The sequence below is a fragment of the Pararge aegeria genome, chromosome 10 (genome assembly GCF_905163445.1).
Source record: "Pararge aegeria chromosome 10, ilParAegt1.1, whole genome shotgun sequence".
NCBI lineage: Eukaryota > Metazoa > Arthropoda > Insecta > Lepidoptera > Nymphalidae > Pararge > Pararge aegeria.
The window spans coordinates 9,908,845-9,932,619 of NC_053189.1; the positions used below are offsets into that span (position 1 = coordinate 9,908,845).

General features: G+C 34.3%; 1 protein-coding gene across 2 annotated transcripts in view; it reads right to left on the reverse strand.

Annotated features, from left to right (window-relative positions):
* LOC120626847 (tachykinin-like peptides receptor 86C) overlaps window positions 1-23,775 on the reverse strand; it is a 70,898-nt gene that overhangs the window by 39,730 nt on the left and 7,393 nt on the right. For both annotated transcript variants that reach the window (XM_039894622.1, XM_039894623.1), the window contains exon 2: window positions 20,842-21,054. In XM_039894622.1, the coding sequence (XP_039750556.1) occupies window positions 20,842-20,981 (140 nt within the window). In that variant the 5' untranslated portion in view covers window positions 20,982-21,054. The remainder of the gene's footprint in view (window positions 1-20,841; window positions 21,055-23,775) is intronic.

Consider the following 23,775-nt stretch of genomic DNA (forward strand, 5'->3'; position numbering starts at 1 on the left):
GGAAACAATTTTTCTTACCCGAAGGCTTTTACCATAAACATTTTACAGAGGAAATTTACATGTAATTATTTTTACGAACTTCATCTGACCCACAAGGCAAAATAAATGTTCATCATATCTTGCCAATAATCAGACGGATAAAAACGAAGCCGCAAATATGGTATTTGAAGTGGTTTCCTCCGCTTTGACATATAGAAAAACAACATAAAAACGTACTAAGTAAGTAATCTGTATATTAATCAAAAAAAATATTTATCAGTCGTCCTAGTACCCATAACACAAGCTACGCTTACTTTGGGGCTAGATTGCGATATGTGTATTGTCGTAATATATTTATTTATTAATTTAATCCTGGATACCATTCCAAAGGCACGTAGAAATATTTGTTTATTACTGACTTTTGCAATGGATCATTTCTTTATCAGTATTCTACAAAATATTTTTCTGGGAGTGTCCTCAAAAGTGGCTCAAATTAGTTCCATCTTTATCTTTCTCCTACCAAAAGGTTGTAACGCTTTGCTTTCAAAGATAAGAACTGGAATATACTTGCGGATTCCTCCACCCGACAGTCTTCCATGAGTTCCTCCAAAACCAAAGTGAATAGGATCTTAATGGCATCGTTAAAAAACTATTATTCCAATGCTGTTCAAGCTCTTATTTTTTTTAAATGTTTTAGTGCTACAATCACTTGCAGTAATACAATCGTAAAATTTTAATTTTAATTGTCCTATACAAGGTTAGCGTTAATACTGTATATTTTAGCGTTATAACTGTCATTTTAAACTAATACTGCAGCAAGCATTCATTCATTGAGATAAAACGGCCTCACCTATTGCCTCTACAGTATCAATTGACCCACAGATTTAATTTAAATATTTCAAACCAGAACAATATAAAAAAAAATTGGAAAATCCGAAAGTGCACGTATATTCTCATTTTTTTCACAATAAAATTGATTTTTTTTTAACTGAAACTTTCAATGCTCATTACAATTTTTTTTTTTCATATTAATTATTATTCATTTTTTGTAAACAAGACACGGGAATGTCATAATGATTGCACATTGAAAGTTACAATTAATATTAGCTAGAATAATAACATGGAAATTTAACGACAGTGAATTGAACGCTCATATTAACTAAGAAATAATGTCGTGTGTTACTTTAGATAATTAAAAAAAAATTATTCCGATACGATCATTTTTTCGACCAATTTTTTTGCCACATACACCCGTCCATACACGGACGTCCAGAAAAGATTATGTTTAATGTTATTATTTACTATGTTAAACAAAAAAATTGTTATTGAAATGTATTTTATGTGCCTGACAAATTAGTTGACTTGATATTAGTGTACTCAAATTAACCTGTAAGTGCAATATAAATAACAAAAAATCAATTTCTGTTTCGAGAAAACTGCTTTTTTTGAAATGTCGAGAGTAGAGCACAACCTCAACGCTTCGCTTATGAGGCGTGAAATAAAATACATTAAAAATTGACAGCCGATTGGCGCAGTTGGGTTGATTTGTGTGATGAACATGAATGTTTTTCAGTGTCTGGGTGTTTATCAATATATTATAAGTATTTATGTATATTATTCATAAAAAAATATTCGTTAGTTATCTTAGTACCCATAACACAAGCTACGCTTACTTTGGGACTAGATGGCGATGTGTGTATTGTCGTAGTATATTTATTTATTATTTATTTATTTTTATATTGTATATTCACATTCAACAGCTTCAAACGATGTAATGTATCATCATTGTCATAATTTGCCCATTACCAGCCCACTACACGGCAAGGGTTTTTTTTCAGAATAAAAATCGTCAACGGGTTTAGCCTGTAGTAATATACCACGCTTGCCAAGTACGCATTGATAGACTTCACACGCTTGTAAGAACGTTACGAAGAAATTTCAGACTAGCAGGTACACGGTTAAAAGCAAGTGATATTATAATTACTAGAAGAAAAAATGCACATCGCTCCGAAAAGTTAGTGGTGCATACCTCCGTTTCGGAAGGCCGAAGCCCTAACTAGGCTATAAACACGATGTCGTGTATAACCGCTGTAAAACATAGGATTCGAAAAACAAACTGCATTTATTTTACCCTCGGTAAAACGAACAAACAAATGCGTTTAGGTAAATTGACTAAGACATTAAACTGGTAATCACTGAACCAATTTACTCCAATGATGCGCCATTAGATTTCTAAACTGGGAATTACCATAGTGCCGACGACGGTTACAGACTAACTACTTTATTAAAGTTGTATTAACCGATTATAAAACCTACGCTTTTGACTACAATTTATTCCATGTGCATTTGTATTTCTCAAACAAAATCCTTTGTCCTAGAGTTTGCCAGTTCTTTAAAATTGACGCCCGCCCACTCCCGCTGTTGTTGGAGCAGTGGTAAGCGCTGTAGTTTTATAATTGAGGGTCCCGGGTTCGAATTTCAGCGGTTGCAATTTGCATACAATAAGATATATTATTATCTTTTGGCCTGGTGGGAGGCGTTGACCGTTGCTAGCTAGTGCCTACCATCTATCCTGAATCTGTGCTATTAATTATTATTATATTAATGTCCCGTACGCATTAACATCTTCATTATCCAATTGACGTCCACTACTGCACATAATTCTTCTGTAGAGTTCTAAAACTAATATCCATCGGTTCTCTGAGCTACGTGCCCTAACCATTGCCAATTCAACTTTGCAACTCGATGAAATACTCGTATGTCTGTAACTCTTGTTCCCTTCGGATTTCTGATTTGATCGCGTAGAGATGCTCTTAGGAAAGCTCTCTCCATCGCCCGCTAAGTGATGCAGAGGGACAATTTCCCCTACTATTAAATTTTAAATTCATCCTACTATTATTATAAATGCATAAGTTTGTATGGATGGATTGATGGATTTTTGTTACTTTCACAGAAAAGCTACTGAACCAATTTGACTGAATTTTGGAATGGAGATAGATAATACCCTGGTTTGACACAAAGGCTGCTTTTATCCCGTGAAAATGTACGATTCCAGCAAAATTCATAAAATACCAAAAAACTGCGTACTAAGCCGCGGGAAAAGCTGGTATTTAATCTTTGGAACTTAACCTTAAAAATTATACATACGATCAGAGTAATAATATTACATATATATAACATAAATGATACCCTAAATAAACAATGAATATACAAATGGCTTCCTACTTACGTTGCCATATTTTTGGGGGTTGCTACACCCTTCAAATGACCTTCGAGGAACCTTTAAGAAACGTTAACGCCTCTAACAAGAAATTTCTGAACGCCGGCGGCTATAAAAATGCTACAAAAAGTATAACAGTGTGTATTCTTACTTCACCTGTTTGATTAGGCTAAAAGCCTATTCTTTCAGTCTATCAACTTTTATTTACAATGAGGTCTTTATGTACTTTATCCCTACTTGACCTACTTCTCTTCTTAATGTTATAAATACCATAGAAAACGGTGCCGATATAGGTTACGGAAATTGGGGTTATGGGTGTAATGAAACTCCCTTACCCCTAACAGGTTAACCCGCTACTATCTTAGACTGCATCGTCATTTAATACCAGGAGAGGGAAAGTTATGATGCAGTCGAAGATGGTAGCGGGCTAACCTGTTAGTGAGTATGACTGGTATCGGTTTGTACGCAAAATCGTATCGGGAGATAAATCATAAATAGCCATGGCCGAAGCCTACAATTAGACCAGACCAGGGAAAAATCTAAAATTATAATTTCCGGAATTGTCCCTGCCAGGAATGGAACTCGGGACCTCCAAATTAAACCACAGCGCTCACCGCTGTGCCAGGGGAGGTTGTCAACATAAACAATATTTAACATCAATCTTATACTTTTTTGCTACGTGAAAGACAGACAAAACAAGAACACAAACTTTCGCAGGTATAGATATTTCAAACACTAATATAGCGAAGATCAAAGAGTTAATAGATAGATAGACAATAATTGACCGAGCGAAGTGAGATCTCTGGGTTTAATTGGATGGATTTGAGAAACATAGTTCTGAACTTCGATAACATAAAAGCTCGTATTTTAACGCTATAATCAAACTAGCTTCTACTTTAAAAGCGGTGATAGCCTAGTAGGTGAGGCTTGAGCTTCGCTTTCGGAGGGGCCGAGTTCGATACCCGGCATGCATCTCCAACTTTTCAGAGTATATTTAATTTAAGCAATTATAATACCACTTGCTTCAACGGTGAAGGTAAACATAGTAAAAAAACCTGCATGCCTGAGAGGTTTCATAACGTTCCCAAAGGCGTGCGAAGTCTATCCTAACTTGGCCTAAACCCTTCTCATTCTGAGAGGAGAACCGGGCTCTGTAGTGGGCCGGTAACGGGTGATGATGATACCAGTGGTACTCTGCTTAGCTTTATCAGCGCACGACTTTTATTAAGGTGCTGAGTGCAGCTGAATGAGGTTAAAGAACTTATTTATTTATTTATTTATTTATAAAGGACAACCAACAGTAGATACATTAAAACTTTTTTTTTTTGGAAGTCACATAGTAAATGTTCAACTATTTACAGGTTGTCACAGCATGCATTAAAATGTAAAAAAGTCATTCTTATAAATTATTTACAATTAATTACTAGTCAGTTAATATAAACCTTTAAAAGTATAAATATTTAAAGCTAAATTACAATAAAAAAATTAACTTAATCAATTATTAGAAGACAAAGCAAAACAAAAATGAATTAAATCGGATTAAAATAATTAATATTAATGTCTTAAAAGTAATAAATAAAATTAAACTTAAACTTAACAAACTAAAACTTAAACTATTATTAATCTATGTTGTTCTTTACAGCGAAAAATATGTTATTATTATTCTTGACCATATTTTCGACTGAATGTTTGTTCGTTTTGCACGATCAAAAATTGTTTCTAGATAGGAATAAATATAAAAGTTATTAGTACGTTTTTGTTGAATAATATTAAAATTTTGATAAAAAATTTTAATATTATTCAACAAAAAAGTTTTAATTACTCATTTATACTGATTTTTGTGTTGCACGTAACATACTGAAATTGAATCCGGTCATGTCACAGTCTTAAGTATTTATTATACACAATATACGACCCACGGGGTCAACTCGGCTATCCGCTCGTTTACTTCGTCTCCTCGCCCCTAAGGATCGTGGCGTGATGTCAAATAGCATATATCCTTCCTCAAGAATTCGTCTGACCTATATAGAATACAAAAAAGGATTTTTGAAATCCAACTGGTACTTTAGGCAAATATCAAAATACCTATTTAACCTGATTTATGAGTAAAAGGTAAACATCTTAAAATACGTTTAAATGATGAATTTGATACTAGCTTTGGCCCGCAACTGCGCTCACGTTAAGTTCAATTTTTAATTTGGTACAATAACTATATACTAATACTTTGGTAACTACAAAGGTTTAAAAAAAAGTCTTGCTAATAGAAAAATATTATGACCCTAAATTACTTATAAAATCAGAAACCTATAAATTTTATGCCCCCAAAGGCATCAAATGATGAATTTGGAGTTGGAATTTTTAAAATTTGTGAAACACGTATTACTTTATTTTTAATCGAAAACCTAAAATATAAGTTTCATGGATGTAACTTTAAAAATAAAATGATAAATGAAGGATTTTATACAGACTTTCATCCCCCTCTCGGGGTTGGAATTTTCAAAAATCCTTTCTTATCGGATGCTTACGTTGTAATAACTGCATGTGTGTGCAAAATTTCAGCCCGATCCGTGAAGTGGTTAGAGCACCTTTGCCTTTTATATAATATAGAAGATATGTATGGTTCTTGGTATAATTCATTTGTAATTTTAAACGTAAGAACTCGAGAAACCCTGAATCCGTTATAAAAAGTGACATCTAATTAAAAGAACCGCCCATCCGTTTCCGACCATGAGATAGCAACCTCTTCTTTTGATCACAATTTTCATCAAGGATGAAAGCACAAGAGCTCAATTAACAGGGAAATTTGTGTTGTTAAATCTTCCTTTGTTTATTAAAGATACAAACATGTCCTTTTTAACCGACTTCAAAAGAGGAAGAGATTCGACATTCTGTTGTAAGTATTTTTTTATATTTTACCGGCAAAACAAAATGACGGCATTTTGTAAAAAAATAGTTTTTTTTTAAATGGGTCATTATTATTGGCCTTGGGAAAAAAAATCATGCCAACTGGGAGATCAATAAGCGTGCACTACTTGAATAAATAGAGTTATATAAAAACCATATATCTTGTGTTCCGCGCACCTACAGTAATTCTGTAATAGAAAAGGTTGTACGTAATGGGATGACTTTTGTATACCGTACTACCTAATTCTGAATTGTAATAATTATTTATTTATATATTTATAAATGCATTATAATAACATTAATGTCTTATATGTGTATTAATGCCATTCTAAAGAGCAATATATTATAAAGAAGCATATGGTTTTATATGTCGTAGTATATTTATTAAGTTGTTATTATCCAGAGATAATTCTCCACTCAATGACTAAAAAATTTAACAAAACTATTAATATTAATATATAGGTGATAATCCGTTAAACTTCTAGAATTAATAAAGTTTAGATTTTAAAAGAAATAAGCTAAAAAATTAACAGTAAATTAAAATTCAGATTTTACTTATTTTTTACCTACTTATTTTTTAAATATTTTATAGGTTCTTAAAATATATCAACGTCAGGTTAAGTGAGGCTAGGAGAGAGTTTGCCTAGGTCACTTCTATAAAATGCGGTTAGAAAGTATCTCGCAGAAGAATAATGCGTGGGACTTTTAAGTTGATTGGTTTTGATAGAATGGGTAACTAGCACATAATATTGACCCTTCTTATTTATGATCACCACACGCTATTTACCATGTAAGACCCTTTTCCGTTTCCCTAATAAAATGTTGATTTATATCGATTGAGTGTATATTACAACTGACATGAAATCTGAGCTTTTACCACTATTACTTTACTATTCAGGACAACAAAAGACTGGTAGATATTATAAGTGGAACCATTTTGTCCGTCTGTCTTGTTTGTCGTAGCTTTCGAACGGATAGACTATTTTAGTATTGGGACCATTGAGTAGGTCTCTCAGGTGATTCATTTAATAAACAAATGAGTATCTTAATTATTTTTAGCAACCTGTTTAACGTTTAATGGATCATTAGCAAAAATCAGGAGCTCAGCTGCTATTGGGATTTCAATATTTTGTTATTTTCACTAAGGTATTTCCATTAGACTATTCTTTTAATTTTTCCTGACTACGAGAGCGTAATGTATTAATAGTTTAGTTATCTACGTATAGACGTCCCACTTTTATGTTGTATATTAATAATCCAAGTAGATAATCTAATCTTTTCCAGAATAATACACTAAGTCTAATACACAGTATTAGACTTTGTGTATCTCTGATATCTTTTTAACGTTGAATATCGACAGCCCCTTCTAAATTATCGTATCTACAATAACTTTTTTTTAAGTAATAATTGACGCACCAAGCCGATAGCCTACCTGATGTTATAAACAGTACAATACAAAGTGATATCCTACTTTGCAAAGAAAACGTCTTGCAACGTGCCGCTTGTTTTCCTCAACCTGCGGCGTAGTCGTAAAGCCTCATGCGCCTATAATTACACCAGCACAACGCCTTTCAGATCGGAACAGAGCATTGTCACAATGCGGATTTGTACATAAATAAGCATGGCGGTAGTACTTGGTGGTGTTCTGTCACAAAAAGCTTTACCAATACTGAAATAGCTTTACTACTAATTCTATCAACTTCAATTATTTGATATCGGCCAGTAGGATAGGATTTTTCTACTACAATAAATTATCCCGCGGGGTCTTTCTTCAAATCCCACCAATTATTGAGTTTAATCAATCGTGGCGAGTTCTAGGCGAAAGCCCAATGGAATAACACAAAGAATCAAGAGACCAAGAACACAGAAAAGCTTAAGATTATAGACTAAGATAACAAAGTCTAATTTTACTCATCGATAATGGGAAAAGTTAGGAAGGCACGACAGAGTTTTGTTGAGCTAGATAGTGTCACAGCATAATCTATTCGAGATATTGTAATATCGACTGTCGCTTAGCGATTCTTTCGCTCTACATTTTTAATGCAAGTTAGCAGACTTTAAAACCATAAACCATCACTCCAAAACCGAACTTTTTATTGGACAACCAAAACTAAACTAAACACAACTCACACTTACACATATCTATTCATTTGAAAAACCGAAGTAAAAGGCTAGTATATTCTTGTCTATGGTGAGAGTAAAGGTGTAATAAATGTACTTACTAAAAACTGTTATGGCACCTTCCTACGTAATGTATATAAAGTGGTCTATTGTGCCTCAGTATCGAGATAAGGGAAGGATACGTAAAACATTGTCACTTTCAATCACTTCTATAAGCGAGACAATGATATTCAAGTCAGTTTTCTCCTCCATTTGCAGTAATTTTGAAAGCGGCCTCGTCCTCCCGGCGGCCTTCGATGTCTTTTATGAAACATTAACGCTTCAAACAAGAAATTGAACGCCGTCGTAAATGCGCCACAAAATATATAAAAAGGAATTCTTATTCTTACCACACTCGATCTGATATTGATATTAGAGTAATAAAATGTATTGTATATGCCTTAGTAAACAAAAAATACCATTTGTAATAACGGTTTAGAATATTTTTTCAGATGTAATAGACCTGAACTAATATATAAGATTATCCAAAGGCATTCATTACGTTTACAGCTATGATACTCGCACGGCTAGCAAAACAGGATACATTTTAACCACGGGTAAAGGACAAAATATATACCTATAGTTTTATCTATTCTCAGAGCATGGGTGGAAATAATGTCCAAATAATATAGGGTGTGTTTTTAGGTAGACAAGTAAACTTTATCCCTCGACAGTGAATTTAATCGGGGGTTAAATTATTTGTCTCCTGCCATGCTGCGCCATGATAAAAGAGGCCGTTTAAAACAATGGCGATACTACCGAAGAGAATACTTTTATTTAAATTAAAGGGTATAATTACAAATCTTACAAATACTTTTCTCACACAAGGTAGCTCGTACAAAATCGGAATGATCGAATGTACCATCAACATCTTTTCTTTTTTATTGTACCTATTGTTATCGTGAATATACTGGGAATTGGAAATACATTACAAATATATTTCCCAGTATATTCACGATAGCCACAGACAAGTGACCCTTTTTCGTGATTCGGCAATTCGGCTCAAGTTAGCCAACAAAAGTCCCAAAGATTAACAATAATGTTACAGTGTTGCCAGTGCAATTTTTACTGATTGAAACTTTCAACATAACAAATTTTTATAAATACGACACAGCAATGCGTAAACTTAATTGAAAAGTTTCAATAACAACTCCCAAACTTTAAACTAATTTCAGCTCAAACTTCTCTTAAAAAGCGAGGTTATAAATTCTGGCATTGCAGCATCGGTCCTGTCTAGTCCAATGCAACATCGTTTTGTTGCCAAAAATTGTAGGTACAAAAAAAACGTAATGCGTTTCGATGTAACTAAGAACTTTTTTATTATTATTATTGAGCATTTCGATGACATCTTCCCAGAAATATATTCAAGGTATTTTTTTGCGCTTAATATCTACATAAATAGATCTAGGTTTCCTAGGATAGGGCATGTTTGCAGGTGTAATTACAGGCTCATGAGGCTTAACACTTACATCTGTGGTTGATGGACACATGATGATGTGTTCTTTGCATGCCCTGCAAACTTTTGATCCAAGGTTCAACAACTCCTGATCTGAATCATCTTGATGAAGGCACGTGGTATAAGGTTCATCTAGGAGATGGGATATTTTTTATCCTTGAAACACGAATAGTTCCCTGGGGATTTTTAAAAAGACATTAGCAATAGCTTATTTGAGATATGTAGATGCAACGAGCATTAGAAACACTTCATCAACAAAATCTCGTCGCGCGAATTTAAAGAACTGTAATGGTGAGTAAGTGTACCAGAACTATGTCGCGTAGATACTAATTAGTGGTATGGATTTAATACAGCTGCCATTCCTCTAACAGGTTAGCCTGTCACTTAGGCTACATCATTAAATACGACTACATTGCAGGCGAGATTGCAGTAAAAGGCAAATTTTTAGTGTTAAAAAAAACATTTGTTTCTGTCACTAAACGCTTTAACGGTCGCGTTGCACGTTTCGTGGCCAGTACTTAAGTTTGCAGTGGCGTGGTATATAAATAAGTACACTATAGTACTACACCGAGTATGTAGCAATTATTGGCTCACCGGAAAAATATTCGAATAAGCACTCACTCAGTTGTTTATGTGTTGATTGTTTTTTATCACTAGTGTAGTAAATCAAATATATTATGAACATTACCATAGACACCCTTAAACTAGCTTCTAATGAGAGAAGATAAAAAAGCCTCGTAAGTAGGTATATATCGATTCCCTGCCAAATTATTTTGTTCGTGATCGTAATACTAGCGGACCCGTGCGACTTCGTCCGCGAATGAGTCGACTTAAAATAGTCGTATGTCCAATATAAATGATTCCGAGATTCCAATATGAATGATTCCTAGCTAGATCGATTTAACGCTCTAGAAACCCCCTGTATACTAAATTTCATGAAAATCGTTGAAGCCGATTCCGAGATTCTAATTATATGTATATATACAAGAATTGCTCTTTTAAAGATATAAGATATATAATTCCTTAACCTGAATTCAAAACGTTATATATTAACGTTACGAGTACGATAAAGCTGTTTATTATGTGTGTGAGTGTATGTGAACTTTTGACTGTTACTCCTGCATTTGATATAATCACTGTTATCAGTCATATTTGAAAGGGCTTAAAGTTTTTGGCATTATTATAAGTGATACATAAACATAAAATAGTTATGCCTAGCATAAAGGACGGTTTCGGCGTAAACAAGTTAAGCCGTTTTTTGGTATACCTATTCCCCAAAGGGTTATAGTGCAATCGTACCAATAAAGATAATTGCATTATCCCACAGAAAGCAAATTGCCTCGTTAGATTACCATTATTGAATCAATGAATAAATTACACAAATGGCACGATGATTTAAAACACAATTCCATCGAATGGTAATTCATGTTTACTGATAAAAAAAGTAGGAGGTCCTTAATGCGATGTATTTTCTTTCTCTTCCTTATGTATTCTGTAGAGGTTTCATGCGTGGTTTTAAAGATAAATTTTTAATAGAAGCCTATGAATAAATCGGCAAACCGAAGTCCAGGTACCTCAGTGATACAATACAATATTACGAATTCATCTTTAAATATAAAACAGTAGGAGGTTCGTAATTCGATGTGTTTTTTTATTCTTTCTGAGTTATTTTGTAGAGGTTTCATAGATGGTATTTCCAATACATTTTTGATGAAAGCCTTAAAAGGGAGAAAGTATTACATACTATCTTATTTAATAAAAAAAAATTAGAGTTATTTAAAATTCCTGTTATAGTTTAAAGGATTACGTAAACGATAAAAAAACTTGGGTTTGAACTATTTCTCTAACCAGGTTGCTTTTAAAATATTTTCAAATGACTATGTGAGATGGTGATAATAAAAACCCGACAAAGAATTGCAACATTACTGCTTTGCCGTAGAAATAAGCATGGCGCTAGTACCTACTTCCCCGGACGAGCTGAACAATTATCTCGTCTACTACTGACTGCAAATTTGAATAATACCAAAGGCAAAGTATCTAAGACACCAAAGCCACTCAATGTTGATCGTTCGGGCTTAATAAGCGTCAGAAACAATAATTGTGGTATGATTTTATTAAGCTACTTTTGTGAGCTATTTATGTGTCATAATAATGAGTCTGGTATTAGTTATTGAATATTTTACGTATGCTGCCGCTAAATTACTAGGATGCTCCTAAAATTCGACACACTACTATTTACGCCTAAGTTTAGTTTTAGGTTACGCAATCGAAGTAAGGGCCATTATTTCCCCTGACTTATTTATAACAGGACGGAATAATTTTGAAATATAACATTATCGACCTTGCCTTTTAACAGGGCACATAAACAACAAGCAATCGTTCATTGTTAAATCTATATTGGAATACGATCTACGGGGGTGGCCTAATAGCCACATTACACATCAAAGTATTGCATTGATTGAGGCAACATTAACCCAAATAGGAAACAATAATAATATGTATTGTGCGCGATTAGGCCTTTGTTTTCCCACGATGCCTTATAGAAAAACAATCAAAGCTATTTTCCATCTTAACAGAACAAAAGAAATATACATTTTTATAATTTATTTTCCTTCACTTAGGTATTCAATATAATTGTCAATCACTATTTGCGAAGAGAACTCAGAGTTTGCTTTTTCGAATTATGTTGATTGATAAGTTATTTATTCCGCCAGAGAGAAACTCTTTTTAAAGAGTGTAATTCTTTATCTGTAAGCGGACTTAATAATAACTAACTACTTTTACAATTTAAGATTTAACCACGCAAAATGTTTGGTAGGTAGATAGATGCATGAAAGTTGTATAGTTATAATCGGTTTCTATCAGCATCGTACTGAAATACTAAATCGCTGGACAGCTGTGGTGCTTCCCTGGCAGGTAAACAACTAGCCGGTTGCAAAAATTGCAAATTAATGGGAGGAAAATAGGTACTTGTACTTATGATTGACCTTGAGGATTACGAGTTACTACGGTAACAGAAAAGAAACATTTACGCTCTAGATAATATTAGACCAATAAATCACTCAAACGTACACGTGTAAATGTAATTTGTCGTCATTATAATTATATAGTTTTAGGGATGAGAATTCTTTTTTTTTGGTTACTTCAATGCAATATAATTAATTTAAGTTATTTGAAATAAGCCAAGAACCAATTAATATTTCTCTAAATCAAACGATGTTGGTTATGGAGCTATAATTCGGACTAGGCAAGCATAAACTAGCTTGTTATTCATAACGTAAAAAGCTGAAAGCTTTTAGTATTCGTATGAGAATATGCCTCGCAATGATGATGTTAACCTTCGAACGACTTGTGGAGTCGTTTCGTTCGATTTAATGGTTAACTACATTCATAAATGAACCGCCGCTGTTTGTTATTAATACTTTTGATACAAGTGCGGACAGTAGCTCGTGAAATAAAAGAGAAAAGTAAAAAGCACTAGTGCGAAAATTCCAACTTTCCACACGATATCTAGGTACAAAATATTTTTTTTTTTTAATTTCCTCATCAAGTGTTTGATTACAGAGTTCTTATGGCCCCCTTACGTCTCCATCGTCAGATCTGGATCTATAATATATAATAATAACAATAAAAAGCATTTTGACCTTCGACCATACAAATAATTATAAAAAGAGCACATAGAAAAAAATATTACTTAAATAATTAAAATATACGTTGCGTGCTTGTGGTCAATGGGTTATCTCCTCAGTTCTGTATTGCAGTACCCAATTTCAATATGATATTATATTTTCATTCGATTTACATATGGGAATGGGTCAAATTTAACTTGAAAATTTGATAACAGACAGGACGCGTGAAACTACATGAAATAACACACTTCCTAAATTTTATCCAAGTCGAAGTTGAACTATCCATTTAATTTTTTTTTTAGTAAAAAGTACGTGCCTTTTATTGTTTGTATTTAAATAATAAAATATACTAAGATGATCAAACATCACCATATAGCCCCCCGTTGTAATAAGTCGTAAAGCTGCCTGTATTTCGCAAATAGACGTAGCAATGCTGGAAGCCGATTGGCTTCCAGCATTGCTACTAGATTTGCCATTTCATCGAAAAATTCGTGAAAACGTATGCATGGCACTTTTATGTTGATGTTGCCTAGAGGCTACTGTGATATTTTCTCACTCAGAATACATCCTGCCCCATTTCATTGGTAATGAAATCACAAAGGGCAAAATTCACACACCTTGCTTCGATATTTGAATCAACACCCCTCTTGCAATCGCAGCAAGGCTCCCAATAAAGCCAAACCATATATGTAGGTATGACGTCTCTTATATAACGCATGCATGACAGCAATAACTACGCGTTTTTCGTAAGACCTCTAATCTTACTATACTTATAATAAAACTGTAACTGGAAGATTTATGTACATTTAATATATATAAAAATTTCGACTGGGGGATGCTTTATAATCGATATTTAGTCCAAAACAGATATTTATTTAATTTTGGTCCGTCTGTCTGTCTGTCCGGGGAGCACGTGAAAACTACTGAACGGATATAATTAAAATTTGGTATAGTCGTAGCTGATATTCCGGGTCAACATATAGGATACCATTTATCCTGATAAACAATAAGTTTCCTCTGGGAAATGCGAAGAAATATATATTTTACTTCATAGCTGCTTTAAATTTGAACCAATTTTTATTATTCTTTTTTAATCTGAAAGCGTATACTATCAATTGTCTTATTTTACCATCCTACTAACATTATAAATGCGAAAGTTTGTGAGGATGGATGTATTGATCGATGGATGTATGTTACTCTCTAACGCCACAACGAATTGCGATTTAGCTAAAATTTGGCACAGATAAAATTTGACATACACTATAGACTGAAATAGCTCATAGGCTTGTGTGTGTGTATATGTGTGTGTATGTGTGAATATATATATATGTATATATCAACTAAAATAATGACAACTTACTAACCACGTAAAATAATAGGAGGTACATTTAAAATCAATTTACATATTATAAAACAAAGTCCCCCGCCGTGTCGGTCTGTCTGCCTGAGCGTGAAAAACTGACTAACTACCGAAAGGGTTTTCATACGGTTTTCTCTAATGAACATAGTGACTCATGGACTCAAGGTTTTAGTGTATTTTATTATGGTTTTCCGTAAATTGGCTGAAATATAACGATGTTTGTTAAAGATGTCATACCGACTTAGAGCTCTACTGGCGTACAACGTGAACATTATTGATAATACATTACAATAATGTACTACATGTTTAAAGTAAACATTATTACCTACAAAAAAATCCGGAGGGCTATATGTCTAACTGTTAAGTCACAATAACCGCTGTTAAAATTTGTCATTCAAACACGCGGACAATCTAAAGATGGTGACCTATCGTGATATTAATCCTTATACTAATAAATAGTTTTATAATATAATTAAAATTGATTATGTACATGCAAATTCATATTTAAATTATTCAAACTGGACCTATCATTAGGAGTAACGACCTGTATCGAAATGCTAAAAGCAAGAAAAATGCCGAGGGCCGCCCGGCCACGTATTATATACTTTGGAAATGAAACTGGACCCGGTAGGTTGCGCTGCAATTAGGTTATTGGATTTTTAAGATATCAAAACCTAAAAATAGATTTGATGCCAACGCAGTTGCGTGGGTCAGCTAGCCTACTCATATAATGGTTAACGTGTTTACCGCTCTACTTACAACTTGCATGCAAGAATTTTCACCACGCCACCGCCACTACATTATACTATTATCATTATCAACCCTTTAACGGCTACTTCTGGGCACGGTCTTCTCTCAGAATGAGAAGGGTTTAAGGCCATAGTCCTCCGGGCTATACGTGGATTGATAGACTTCACACGTCTTAAAAGACTTTAAGTAAAACTCTCAGGCATGCATGATTTCCTCACGACATTTTCCCTGCACCGTTGATATTAACTGTTTTAAACGCACATTACTTCAAAAAGTTAGTGGTTCGTTCCGGGATTCGAACTAGGTCCTCTGGAAAGTGAAACCAAAGACCTAACCTCTAGGCTATCACTGCTGTATATTACATATACTTTAGGGGCCAAAAAATTCCAAATGAATGAGGCATCTTCTAGTTAAGCGCACTCCACCTTTTTAACGCAAAATGTTAGCATTGTAAGGCCACCGCCGCAGGTAAGATTGCAAGCAAGCGTACACTTTATATTAAAAACATAATACAATATTATATAAATAACAATTACTGTACTATTATTACTTTACCATACATGATACTGTAATAACTTTGCACTAGGTCTGTTATATGATAGGGCGTGAATATTTTTTATTTTGTAAGACAGAAATAAAGAATAGAGTGAAAGGAATAAGAAACCAATATCAGTCGTGTCAGGAAAAAACTATTGCAATATAGAAAAATGTTCAACGACCACCTAATACTTAACTTTGTTGCTCTCGAGAGAATAATGCATTGAAAACACGTGCAGGTGCCGTTCCAAAGTTTGAGACACAAGTGGTTTTAATCGAGTAGGAACGACAATTTTATTAGTTTCTGAATGCACTAAGAGTTTCGTGGAAATCCTGTTTGTAGGAGGCGAAACACGTGTATTTTATATTTTATGAACCATACAAATATTATCACAATCTATAGATATTCATCATTATCACGATATAGGCTACCTAGTGTGGAACCACTATAGTCGTAAAAATGTAATAGGCCCGTTTTGACATTTGTCATCGCGACGTAACTAGTTATGGAACCATAAGACTCGGGACTCGATACTCACGATAAATCAATTCAAGTTTGTATCAGTACTTGATTGATATTATTATGTATTGTAAAGTGTTCGTTTGTTCAAAGTATTCCTTTAACTTCACAAGCAATACGCGTGACTGGCTGTTGATTATACGTCCACTTTTCAACATGTTGAAACAGAGTTAGTACTAAATAACAACAAACACAAAAATCGACTCAAATCACTATGTTTAAATTAATGTCCAAAATAGAAGAGCCATAGTTAACGTAAACGATATATATCAAACTTAAACGAGCGCACAGTCAACTTTACAAGATGAGGAACGAAAAACTGCGCAGTGCGCGCGGGGACGCTTCAGTCATGTGCCGCTTGGTCAGATACATCAACTCAGACTCATTATTTAGAACCCATTTTGAGAACCAAGCTCATTATTTGCAGTAAAGATAACTACAAAATATTTAATTTCGATATTCAGTAAAAAAATGGTTACAGCTCTAGTATTTAAAAAAAAGACTGAGAACGTAACTGTTTTCGGAACGTTTCGCAACAATTATAAATTGCATGCTACTATAAAGTAAGCGCAAAAAGAATACTCGCAATATATTCTTTTATATTATTTAACGTCCCAAAAAAATTGGCGTATTTTTAAAAACACTGTATGTAATTTATTTTTATTTTATTGTTTCTTTCAGTTTCGTTCCAAGTTACATTCTATGGTCTTGCATAAATGTCAAAACGGGCTTATTACATTTTTACTACTATAGCAATCGATTGTTGTAATCTGTTTGAAAATAAAGTTATTATTTTTTTAAATAAATAAATATGTATAAACGTCATAAGATCCATTCAATCCAGCCTATTAAAAAAATATTGTTGATTTTGATTAAAATTTCATGCTAGCTTAAAAATATAGAACGCTTGTCTGATCGTCGTAGGGAATATTACTTTTACAACATGTTTATTACTTTACGTCCTAAAAGCTTTTTATGTGAAATAATAAAGATATATTGGCCAAGCAATAAGCCCATCGCATGGCAGCGTAGTGATAAATCTAAACCACTACGTCAAGCACGTTCGTTAAATCTACTGTGATCGTTAAACGAATGGTGGAATTAATTAAGGATTCCAAAAATTACTTCCACTGGGCCTAAAAAGGAACTGTTATGTTTGGGGAATCGATTTTCATTTCCTTGTTATACTTAATTTTGAGGTTCATTAGGTGAACCAATATTCTTCCCTTACTTTTAGGAATTCATTGTGACAATTAAATACGAAAGTACTGAACAATCTAAACATAAACTCTCGTTTATTATTCCCATAATAATTATAGTTAATTTTAATTAAGTTCATATAACCAGGAAGGGTGGTTTGCCAAGCTGTTGCCTGTTGGTGAGTGGCAATACCACGGATTAAATGTACGGTAAGTGTGGATGGTGTCTCGTGTCAACTCACTTCTCAACCGACTCAAAGAAAGGAGGAGGTTCGCCATTCGACTGTATGTTTTTATATATATATTTGTTACGTATCTAATTACTTCGCTAATTATATACCATTTTTTTGTAAAAGGTTTGAGCAGTTGATATTCGGCTGTTAGAAATACATTACCATACTACCCACTAAATCGCGTGAAAAATATTTTTATGACAAAAAACCGACTTTGAAAACCTACTAAAAAGCAAGAAACAACATTTTTTTTTTCTACAACAATTTTAAGTCGGTGCCAGGTGAAATGTAAACATTACTAAGTATAGATATACTTTAGTAGCAAGGAAAGTACCTAGTAATTTGCTACATTTTACTTGGCTAGCTGAAAACCGATTTACGAGTACTTTTTAACCATTATTTAGAGCTAAAACACTTCAAGATGCTCTAAAATGTTTACAAGTGTAACAGGCTAATATACAATACATACACGTAGCTTAGCGTAGCTTTTAATGGTAATCTCATTTTATTAGAAAGGAAGTGTAAATTCGTACACATGCCGCTAAGCAGTGGCGTGCAATGAAACAGATAAAATAAATCATTCACGACTCAAAAATTCGTAATGGGTATCCTTCGAAAATAAATCATTGTCAGAGAATTGATATTTTACACGTAGCTAAGTAATAAATATAGAATGGTAAGAAAGTTTTCTTATACACATACCTCGGATTCAGTTTGATTTATTATCCTTTGCCAATCCTAATTTAGGTATCTCTCCAAACTTAAGTGATCAAGAAAAAAGTTTTAAGTTAAATGTCGAAGTAACATATGGTTTTATTTTCAAAATTTTATTTCCAATCCTAATTAACGAAAAAAATGCTCCTATGAAGCTTTTATTTATATTTCTCGCATTATTATGAAGTCATAACTACATTTTTTATGTTTGTTGTTATTACAAAACGCAATAATTGCAAACAAGATACATTTTCGCACCCAAAATCCCCATCCGGACCGTAAATATAATACTAGATACATTTGCACACAGTATAATTTTAACCATAGCTAGGTAAAATAAAAATTTAAGGAATGTGGTAACCACACAATTAAGAGCATACAGAATCCTCATTCAGCTATTATCGTATGCAGTGCATTGTGTCCAAAAACAGTGAAAACGCCCCGCGCACGTCTCGCTTTACACCGCGGAACGTGGCTAGCTCACAAGGTTTTTATCAATTTCTCATTTTATGGTAAACGTTTGGAACATTAGAATTAAAATAATAATTATCAACTGCTAAATGGTATGAAGTGACTAACCGTTTGTTCGAGAAACAACTCTAAAGTGGAGTGGTTTTTGATGCTTCAATATTGGTGTACACGGTTTCTGTATGTTCTTAATTCTGTGGTTGCAACCCTTATTACTTAAACTTTCTGTGATGTCCGAGTTGAAATGGAAATAATATTCGAAATGTTAGTACTAGCCAATAGCCATTCACCGGCTACGACTGACGAAGTGATTCTATTAATTAATCCCTATTCGACTGCTTCTTGCTTCCAGGACAACGAGGCACAAATTATTCTGTCGATATTGAATAGTAGGCGTAAACTAAGGCAATCTGTAGATATAATTAAACCACTAACTAAAAAAAAATTTTGAGGGCACTCATCGATACTGAAGCCAAAACTGTAATTTATTTTATTTTTGCCTTCCTGTCTTTGTCTTAGCCGCGCATCACGCTAAACTACTAAATAAAACTAAGCTTGATTTGAGTTCTTACTATGAGGTAGGACATAGGATACTTTTTACCCTGAAATTCAGTACAGCTCTTTTAGGAGAGATTTGACGATTTTACAGCATAACTCCGTCAAATATAAGCCGTAATTTTAGTTATTTTTGTACGAATAGGTTATAGTATCAGTTTAGTTCTGTCCATTTTCGTTCAGATTTGTTGAATATGACTGGAGATAGAGGACAGAACTCCTCAGTAGCAAACCCCCCTGCAACTTATGGCTTAGCCATAATAAAAACATAAAATCTTGCCACATTTATGAGTACTGTACTACTACTGCTGTCTGCTTCGAGTGAGTAAAAAATTTAATATTTTTTTTATTTCCTTTGGCTACGGATTAGCGAAGAGGGCTATTTATATTTTTCCTTTAGCTACTAATGTTCTTTCTTCTTGTATTTCATCCAGACAGATTTAAGAACATACAGAAGCTGTGTACCTACACTACTAATATTGAAGCATCAAAAACCTCTCTACTTTAGAGTGGTTTTTCGAACAAACGGTTAGTCAACTCATACCATTTAGTAGTTGAAAGTAATTATTTTACCTCTAATATTCTAAACTTTTACCATGAAATGGGAAATAGTTTGCGAGCTAACATCATTCAGCGGGTGTAAAGAGAGACGTGCGCGGGGCGTTTTCAATGTTTTTGGACACAATGCACTGCATGCAATGAGGATAAATGAATGTGGATTCCGTAGGATCTTAATTCTGTGTTCATCCATTAGATTACATTCACGTTTTATAGGAAAGTATGCCAGACCAAGCAGATGGCCGGCAGCAAGTAACTCCGATATAATATGTATCTTGCATACATGATACACGCAACACGATAATTAACTTTTTTATTTAAAATGTGAAGGTGATGGCTCACTGGTTCAGGCTTCGGCCTCCATTTCGTGGGGACCGAATTCAGTTTTCGGTGTTATGTGCTTTTTAAATTGAAATATCACTTGCTTTAACGGAGAAGGACAACATCGTAAGCCAACATGCATGCCAGAGAGTTCCATAGTTGTCTCAAAGACATTCTATCACTCCACACTGGGAATTCTCATTCTGAGACACATGCCCTGTATTAGGCCGGTAAACAGTTGATAATAATGAACAAAAAATATTATAAGAAATACTTACTTGAGGTCGATGTCCCCGAGGATCTGACTCGGCAGCAAGTCCAGTATCTGCGAAACGTTGAGCGCGTCCCAAGGAAAATCCGACCCCAATGCCTGCTGGGTGCAGTTAATAATGTTTCGGATTTCAGTCTCAGAGTCCATTGCAAGTCACTCACTCAACCACTTCGCATATCGTTGATTTTAGCAATTTTAATTCGATCAAATTGTAGTATACCTAATATTGATTACAGAATAATAAAAATATATACAAACAAAATACCTATAACCTCGTAGGTTAACCTCGTACTGTACCTTGGAACTTAACGAATTATTAGTTAAGCTTTATTATTCAAACATTATAATAACCCTTTTGTTTTAGACATCATAACTAAGTTCCTTAATTTAATTATATAGGCTATTTCTAAAAAACTGGGTTGGTTAAATTATAAGTTTTATTTTCCCTAACTTCGCAAAGCTCTAATTATTTCAGACAGGAGACAAAGCTAACGGTTTTTATTTTTGTTTTCATATACAAATATATAAAGCTTAAGAGTTTGTTTTTTGGTTTGTTTACTTGAACGCTATGATCTCAGGATCTACTGGTCTCATTTAAAAAAACTCTTTGAGTTGAATAGCCTATTTGCCTAGGTATATGTTTCAAAATCAGAGGTTTCAGTTTTATTTTGAGACCTTCGGCTGCGTGCGCTGCGTAAACGGTTCAAGTTTTAATAACATCATGTGTGACAAAGTTGTATCCATTTAAAAAGACCGGGATAGTATATATTTTTTAAGGTTGTATATTTATATGATGACGAAGTCGCGAGAGACCGCTCAAAAACAATAAACCTAAAGCAAACTATGACCCATTAGTTATTGCTCGCCATTTCACACGCGTTTTATTCCAATGTAAAAAAGATTCCCGGAAAAAAAAATCCTATACCTATGTCATGTACTCGTATGTAAGCTATATCTGTAACAAATTTTATCAAGATCGGTGCACTGGCTAAACGAAACATTTAACAAATAAACAGACTTTTGCTTTTATAACATTAACAAGACTGCCACCTGAGCCATAATTTAAAATTCTACGCTCATTCCTAGCTATAATTCAACTTTAAACGATTGTTATGTCGCGGTAACTACGCAGGTGTTGATTTCAGTCAGTTAGAGGCACTTTAACTAAAAATATTTTTGCAATTCCAAACCCATTCCCCCTGATCAGTTTATACGTAGTAGCGTACCTGAACACGCACAAGCCCCTTGATATCTTTACAGAAATTAAAATATATTAGTATCAACTTTATCCCTCAAGCCATTTTTTTTTATATACGTGACATTGGTGAAACACAAACTGCCGATTTTTTTTTCTATTTATTAACTCATTACACATTATATCTCGAGATTTGGTGCTGGAGGCGCATGTTGAGAATACCCTGGACAGCCAAGCGCACAAATGTGTCTATCCTGGCGCAGCTAGGATTTGGTGTTCGACTTTCCTCTATATGTTACCAACGTTTGCGCTCTTATTTCGGGCACATAATGCGGCGGGGGAATGATAGCCTGGAAAAAATTATAGTTACGGGCAACACCGAAGGCAAAAGACCTAGAGGCCGGTCCCCAACAAGATAGGCAGACCAGTTGAAAAAATCAAATTCGGACCGCTTCTATCAAATCGTCAAAATGGCCTCCAACAGAAGCCGATGGAGACAGTTTACCAACGCGAAGTTGAGATCTCACCAGGACCAGAACGACCAGAGAGAGAGAGACACATTATATACATCACAGGTCTTAATTTAAAGGTGTAAGCATAAACTCAAAACAATTTTTCCGTACTACCAGATTTGGCTCAGCTAAAAGCCAAAAAAAGCAAAGGAAGAGGAAGAAGAATAATAATTAATGGACAAACAGTAATTGGTAAACCATCGTCTACAGAGCAACACGTCGCAGGGCATGCAAGGAATACTTCCAACAAAATGCCCCCGTTTGTCTGTCATAGGTACATACGTTAAGCCACGTGTGCCTCTAAAATAAACGGGAACCGACCCCTGCAGACTGGAACACAGCAATGTTGCTTAGCGGCAGAAATAAGTATGGGAGAAGTGTTTCCCCTGACGAGGTTTGTCTAAAAGCTCTACTCTCTATAAGGTAACTTTTCTCCTTAATCGAAACTAAAAAAATGGACTACTAAATCAGAAATCCAACGTCTACGTAAATACCCACTATCTAATCAACATGGAGTGCAATCTGACGAGATCCCATTAATCGATAATGCACGAGTTCAGGTTTCATTAGTACGAGTAAATAGAACGCACACTTCTGAATTTGTCACAATTTTTTTACAAACATGGATATGATGCAGTCCAAGATGGTAACGGGCTAACCTGTTAGGGGGATGGTATAGTACCGGAACGCTAAATCGCTTTGCGGCACGTCTTTGTAGGGTGGTGACTAGCCACGGCCGAAGCTTTCCACCAGACCAGACCAAGGAAAATGCCTGCCGGGGATCGAAGCCGGAACCTCACACTCAAAATCAAAACAATCACCACAGAGAGGTCGCTAAGGTCGTCATAATCACTATCATGTGATAATCCTCGAAAAGACTCGTACCCAGCATTGGGATATTCATATAGGCTGCGGATGATGATGATAAATGTATAAAAAAACAGAACCAGTAAACTTAAATCAGCGCAACACACCCCAAATGAAAATGACTCCAGACCTATATATTCCTCTAGCAAGTAATACCATTGCAAAAGCAAGTATTAATAACGTGAACATTAGAATATTCATATTATGCAATGAAGTGAGCAATCCATTTAACGAACTCTATTGTGCTTCTATTAAAAGGGCTACGTTGCGGTCGGAATTCATAGTTGAGATGTTAATAAAATCATTTTTGTATAGCTACGTAATCAAAGTATAAACGAGGAAATCAGTAAATAAAACAGCCCTATAA